Source organism: Plasmodium gaboni, chromosome 13 (assembly GCF_001602025.1).
Source record: "Plasmodium gaboni strain SY75 chromosome 13, whole genome shotgun sequence".
NCBI classification, from domain to species: domain Eukaryota; phylum Apicomplexa; class Aconoidasida; order Haemosporida; family Plasmodiidae; genus Plasmodium; species Plasmodium gaboni.
Window position 1 is genome coordinate 1,351,380 of NC_031493.1, and position 7,681 is coordinate 1,359,060.

At 18.4% G+C, this 7,681-nt stretch overlaps 2 protein-coding genes and 1 non-coding gene across 3 annotated transcripts; 1 reads left to right on the forward strand and 2 right to left on the reverse strand.

Moving 5' to 3' along the window:
- Nucleotides 1–262: 262 nt before the first annotated feature.
- Nucleotides 263–3,079, reverse strand: PGSY75_1338900 (putative serine/threonine protein kinase; the record flags this gene model as incomplete). The annotated part of the gene is made up of 1 exon (XM_018787437.1): nucleotides 263–3,079. The coding sequence occupies one exon, from the start codon at nucleotides 3,077–3,079 to the stop codon at nucleotides 263–265; it is 2,817 nt and encodes a 938-aa protein (XP_018640179.1).
- A 1,283-nt stretch (nucleotides 3,080–4,362) lies between these two features.
- Nucleotides 4,363–5,485, reverse strand: PGSY75_1339000 (putative protein, unknown function; the record flags this gene model as incomplete). Its single annotated transcript, XM_018787438.1, has 4 exons — nucleotides 4,363–4,656; nucleotides 4,757–4,887; nucleotides 5,144–5,198; nucleotides 5,384–5,485. The coding sequence occupies 4 exons, from the start codon at nucleotides 5,483–5,485 to the stop codon at nucleotides 4,363–4,365; spliced, it is 582 nt and encodes a 193-aa protein (XP_018640180.1).
- A 1,510-nt stretch (nucleotides 5,486–6,995) lies between these two features.
- Nucleotides 6,996–7,070, forward strand: PGSY75_1339100. The gene has a single exon. It is a non-coding gene; the product is annotated as a tRNA-Met (tRNA).
- Nucleotides 7,071–7,681: the final 611 nt, after the last annotated feature.

A 7,681-nucleotide genomic window follows, 5' to 3' on the forward strand; every position in this document is an offset into this window, starting at 1 on the left:
TTTTTTTTTTCCCCGAGATTAAAAAAATTAATTTTTTTTTAATTTATTTTCCCCCCTTTTTTTTTTAAAAAAAATTTTTTTAATATTTTTTATTATTTTTTTTTTTTTTTTTTAGGGATATAAATTTATATATAATAATATAATAATATATATTGCAAAAACAAAAAAAAAAAAAAAAAAAAAAAAAAAAAAAAGAAGAAAAATATACATACATATATATGTACATATATTTATATATATATATATATGTATTTATTTATTTTTAATTTTCTTGGAACCATGGGTGATTTAAAGCCTGCTCAGCGGTTATCCTACTTTCGTAGTCAAAATTTAAGAGCTGTCTTAAGAGATCTCGTGCATTTTTATCTGGCAAACCTACACCTGAAGGATCTCTATCCTTAAGAATTTTTTGAAATTTTTCATCATCACATGTATAATTTGGTAATATATTTTTTTGATTTTCACTAAAAAATAATTTATATTTATTTAAACAAATAAGACCTGTATCATTACCCTCTGTTATATATTTCTTGTCATAGGCTTTTTCATATTTGTATAGACACATTCCATCAGAACACAATGGTGATGATGGTATGGATATTATTGAGTTATATTTATCCGATATAATATTGTAAATATTATGAAAAGATTGTTTTTTTATATTAATTAAATCGTTGGTAATATAATATTTTAATTTATCAATAATAAAATTTTTATTATCATTTGAATATAGTGAATTATGTGATAAACCTGTAGGAAATAAATGTTTCCTATAAATAGTACTAGGTGTATGATAAGAACTCACATTATTATTATCATCATTATTATTTCTATTATTATATGATGCATAGTGGTTATACTTACTAGCCATATCATACTTATCACAATCATGTATGATTTTTTTTTTTTTTTTTTTTTCGAGACGTATCAAATTATGTGCAGATTTCTTCACCCAAGGAGTTAAACAGAGCTCAGATAAACTTTGTAAAAATATAGCTTCTTTTAATATGTCCATAGGATATTTTGAAAATAGTTTTTTTAATTTACGCTCATTTTCTTTATCTTTTACTTCTAAAGGATTTTTTGTACCTAGAATAAATTGTAAGAAAACTATTCCAATACTCCACATATCATAATAAGGTAAACGCATAAAATTATTTTTCATATGACCAAATAAAGATTCAGGAGGTTGATATCCATTTGTTTCTTCATCCTCTGAAGGTATAAAAGAAAAGTGTTCATTTTTATATTCAACTGCACTACCCCAATCACCTATACGTACCGTAAAAGGAGTAGTTGATGAAACAAAGATATTTTCCATTTTAATATCTCTATGAGTTATACCCTTTTTATGAGCAATATATATACCATTTAATATTTGACGTAATAAATCTTTTAATACTAACATTCCTATTTTCTGTTTTTTAATACTCCACCATAATGCACTAGGACTAACTAAACCTAAAGTATTAGAAGATGTTTCAAATAAATGCTTAGATAATGAATAACCTTCATTAACAAATGCTAACCAAAAATAAATATATTCTTCTTTTTTCTTATTCTCATTTTCATTTATTTCATATTCTTTAAAATATTCAATAAATCTACTTATATTATCACAATTTTTTAATTTTTCACCAAAATATACTTCTCTCATAGCATTCAATTCAGATGTTTCTTCATCTTTAGTTATAAGAAATTTTTTTAATACAACATCTTTATATTGTGAATTCTTATTTATATTTATAGCATACCAAATTTCTCCATATGACCCTGTACCCAATTTTTCTTTCATAGAATAATTAACTCTTCTTGGATAATATCTATTAACTTCAAATCGTTTTTCTTGTATCTTCGTTGGATTTGATAAGTATAAACGTTCTCTAAAATTAATCATCTGGTAATTATTTTTTAATCCTTCATAATATGGTGTCTTAATAATTTGTTTTGTTCCTGAAATAGATTTATTAAAATTTCTCATCATAATCTTTTTCTTTTTTTCATTTTTCTTTTTTTTTTTTTTCATATTATATTCTTGCATATCTTCATAATTATAATATATTTGAATATCTCTTGATTTTTCCTTATATAAAGATATATTATTACTATCCTTCCCTTTTTCTTCTTCTCGAATTTTTAAAGCATATAATGACTTCTCTTCTATATCAATTATACATGATTTACATACATAATTATTTATTGGTATATTATTTTTATTCTCTCCACTCTCATCATCAATAGGAAGATGAATAACATCCAATTTCTTTAAATTACTTTGACTTAAAGTTTTCTTTTTTAAAATATTTTTTATTTTTTTTATCAAACAATATTTAGAATTCAAAACAACTTTGCCTTCATAATTATGATAACCCGTTTTATATTCTCCATCCTCAAAACTATTTTCACTTTCTTTTTCTTCATATCTATTTATAATTTTATTTATATATTTATTTGGATATTTATTTCCATTTCTCCTTTTCTCTACATTTGATGAACAGCTAGCCAAATGTTTTTGTTCATATATTTTTTTTTTTTCCCATTTTTTTTTTATTTCAATGGCTAGCTGCACATCGAGCTTTTTTATATTCGAATTAAAAATAAGCAAAAATTTTTTTAAATCCTTTGCAAAGGCAAAGAGTAAATTATTTTTAGCATATACATTGTTATGATTATATAATGTATCATATATATTTCTTTTATAATAATACATATAAACATAATCAAAGATATAATAAATACCTTTTTTGTAAAAAAAAAGCAAAAATAAATATTCATAAAAAGAACATTTATTATAATGATCCAAGTTTATTTCTTTCCTTATTCCCAAATAATTGGTGTAATGAATTATCTTATTTTTCAATGAACATTCATATGGATGTATATATTTTGAAGAATTCAAAATTGGTTCAGTCGTTTTATTTATAACATATTTTTGCCTATGAATAAAAGGATTATTCTTTTCAAAATAATTTAAAAAGTTTTCACTAAACAAATATAAAAATGAAGAATACAAAAAATGACTCACTATTATTAAATTACACAATATTGAAAAGTATGTTACACAAGAGGACAATTTCATTTTTTTTTTTTTTCTATTCATACATTATATATATTATATATATATTATATATATTATATATATATTATAATAGGTGTAACATTCAAAAGCGGATCATTGTTATGTATACATATTTAACATAAAAATATAAAAGTACACGTAAAAAAATTTAATCATATATATATATATAATTCATTATTTTAGGAAATATTATGTATATATGAATATTAAAAAATTAATAAAATTAAATTAAAAAAATAAATAAGATATTATACTTTTACATTTCAAAATAAGCTTAAAAATAAAGGGATATTATTATATGTATAATAAAATTCATATATATATTTTATAATTTATATACACATTATATTATTGTAATAATGAATATATATATATATATATATATTTTATTTAATGAATCTATTTTTAATTATAATAACATGAATTAGAAAAATATAATTGGATTATACCTAATCAATTAAATAATACACATTTTATTTTTCATTATTTTAGAGAAAAAAAAAAAAGAAAAAAAAATTAGGTAATTTGTAATTATATATATAATATTTTAAATTAAAATGAAAATAATGGATATCTTTATATTTAAGATATGGTCCACTATCTGTTTATCTTTATTGAGAACCTATTTGTCCTAATGTGTCTTTTCCCCTTGAGTATTCTTTTGTTTTGTTTTTATAATTATTCTTCAATATAATTTTCTTTTCTTTTTCTTTTAATTTTTTTTCTCTATATTATTCAAAAAATATTATTTTTTCATAACTATAAAGCATTCATAATATATAATATATATATATATATTATATATTTATATATTTATTTATTTTGAGAATTATATTCGTACGAATCAAAATAATAAAAACGGAATAAAAAAATATATCATGTCAAATAATTTTGATAAGGATAAAAATAAAGATAATAGCCAAAATACAAAGGAATATCTAATACTCATAAAATATTAAAAGAAAACAATTAAATATTTTATTAATATATATATATTTAAGGTATATACATGATGCGCTATTATTATTTTATTAATAATAGGCTTTATGAAAAAAATAATATAATAACATGAATAGTTATGTATGCTATAATAAGGTTATAATATGAAAAAAGATATTATATATTAATTATATAATATATATATATTATAATCAATGTAACTTTTCTGTTCCTTGTGAGAATTATTTTCTTCTTTGTACTATGAGCCTGGTTATGAAACTGGAAAAAAAAAAAAATAATAAAATATAAACATAAATAACACAAATATTAAAATATATATATTCTTATTTTATTAATATATAACTAACCAGCCTTGCATTGAAGCTTAAACTATTCATTCGACTTTCTAATTTTTTTAACCCCTGTTTATTTTTGATTGTAGTTTGTATACCCTGACATACGGTTGATAGAATACGAATTATTTTTTTATCCATCCTCTCAATAGGACAACATACTTCAGCATTATATTTTTTAATTAATTGATGATAATATTGTGTAAAGGTTCTTGAATATTTATTTTTTGGTAATCTCATCAAATTTGTAAGATCTATTTTTTTTTCTAATTCGTTCATGCATTCCTATATGGTAGCATAAAAAAAAAATAAACAAATAGGATTTGTTTTGTTTGATAATAATTCATATATATATATATATATATTTATATATACAACATTTTACTTGTAAGAATAAAAATGCATATTTATTCTCTATATATTCTTTCTGTGTTATAATAATATAAATCAAGGTGAGGTTTTTATTGTACAATGAATATATAATTCCATAGTCAAACGGAACAACATGTGTTCCTCCTATGAATAATAAACAAATAAATAAATATAAATATATATATATATATATATATATATATATATATATATATATATATATATATGACAACACAATAGATTGTCGTCAAAGGTGTTATAATTGTCTTTCTTTTATATCAATAAATCTTTCTTATATATTGTTCATGTTATCTTTTATACAATACATTATATATAACCTATGTTATACATGTATACTATTTTTTTTTTTTTTTATTTTTTTGTTAATATTTAAGTGCACCAGGAAAAGCAGCAATGGACGTAGACCGAAAATATATGTTTAAGCTTTTAACCAGCTAAACAAAATGGAAAAAAATATAAAATGTTATATTTGGACAGTTTATAGAACTTAAGACACACAAAAATTTAAAATTTCAATTTATTTTTTTTTACAAACATTTTTTTGATGTGACAATAATAATAATATAGATCAAACTATGCGTAAAAGACGAAATCACATATACATATATTTTGATAATACCTCAATTCTTAAATGTGAATCAACTTTGACATGATATGTAAAAATGGGTATCTTATCATTGAAACGTATTATAGATGCATATATAATTTTAAAGTTATCCATTTTTTCATATACATATATATATATATATACATTTTAGTTTTATTATAATTACAATTTTAATTTTATATATTTTTATTTTATTTTTTATTTTTCCTTTTAGCTTTAATTATAACATTTGCCTGAATTGTTCAGGTAAAAAAAAAAAAAAAAAAAAAATGTACAATAAAGGATTAAAAAATAAAACATAATGTATATTGATATAAGATCTAATAAGATATAAATGAACATGAAAAAATATAAGAATTTTCGCGAAATAAATTATATCATATATATATATATATATATATATAAATGTGTGTGTATATATATAAAAATAAAAAATCAGTGACCTTAAATATATTATATATATATATAATACTTTTTTTTTATAATGTAAGCTTTATACCAATTTGTCTATTCATGAATATTATAATATGTTATTATTTTATTCTAAGAAGGTACCCATATTATTTTATGAGTATAACAGAAAAAGAAAACAATAACACACATTAATAACTATAAATAGTTAAAAAAATAATATAAAATGAAACAAAATTCATTATATTAAAATATTCTTAATTAGCTATATTCCTATATACACCTTAATATATATATATATATTGAACATATTTATTATATTTACAAAATATAATTGTATTTGTGTAAATGTAGAAAAAGAGTTCATAACTTATATAATGTTACATTTTATATATATCATAAAAATTGTAAATGTTATAAATACAATATTTAAAATAGTTATATAAATGAACAAGAACAGATATATATTTAATTTATAAAATAATGCCAAATGAATGGAAAATACATTTGTATGGAATTATAAAATAAAAAATAAAATTTTATTTATATAAAGTTGATTGTAACATATGACTATAATATACACCTTAACAATTTTTGAGTCTTTCGCATTTTGAAAATTGTTTTATTTTGTGTAAATAAATATTTTTTAATTGAATAAAACAGAACATTTAATGGAAAATAAATATATAAATATATTTATATATATATATATATATATATATTTTTTTTTTTTTTTTTTTTTTTTTTATAATGTTTCTTTTTTCTTTATTTCTTTATTTTTAAATTGGAACTTCAATAAACAAAGATTTAATTTTTTTTTTTTTTTTTCACTTCATATAAATGGTATAAAATGTTTATATAATTTTAATAAAATTAATATATTTTTAATGTTTACAAATTTATGATTATACATATATATATATATATATATATATATATAAATTTTCTATTTTTTTTTTTTTTTCTTAAATAAAAAAGGAAAAACATAAATAATTTACAAAATAACGAAATATCTAGTAATATCATACATTTGGGGATTCAATTAGAAATCATAAAAAGAATTAAATAAAAATATGAAATTTTAAATAAATACTTTGATACATATAAATATTTTTTATTTTATTTAATTTTTTTTTTGTTTTTTTTTTTTTTTATTTATATTAATGAAAATTGAAAAATGAAACATACTTATTAATTCCATATTTTTTTTGAAAGCAGCGTAGCTCAGAGGAAGAGTGGGGGGCTCATAACCCCCAGGACCGTGGATCGAAACCACGCGCTGCTACTAGATTTTAAAAAAATCAAAAATTTCATTTAATTTAAAAAAAGAGAGAAATGAGAAAAAAGTTAAAAAAAAAAAAAAAAAAAAAATTTTATGTACATGATGATAAATAATAAAAATTGTATATATCAAATATACATATATATAATATATATATGTGAAGTAAATAAAAAATTTTGTATTTTATATATAATTTAAAATAAAGAAAATAATATGTGCCAAAATTTTCATGTGTTTTTTTTATATATTAAATTTTATTATATATATAAAAAATATATATATATTAATTATAAAAAAAATATATACTATATACATATATATAATATATATAAACTATATGGACGATATGGTATATATATATATATTATATATAATATATATATTATATATCTTATTAATATTTTAATATAATTTATCAGTATTATTTTTAATTTTATAAGACTTTTATATTTTTATCATATATATAAATATATTATATGCATGTATTTGTATATATTTAGAATGCTTTAAAAATATGTATGAAAATATATAAAGTAAAAAAAACACAAATAAATATATGTTATATATATATATTATATTATATCATATAATATTCATTATTACATATAAGTGTTATA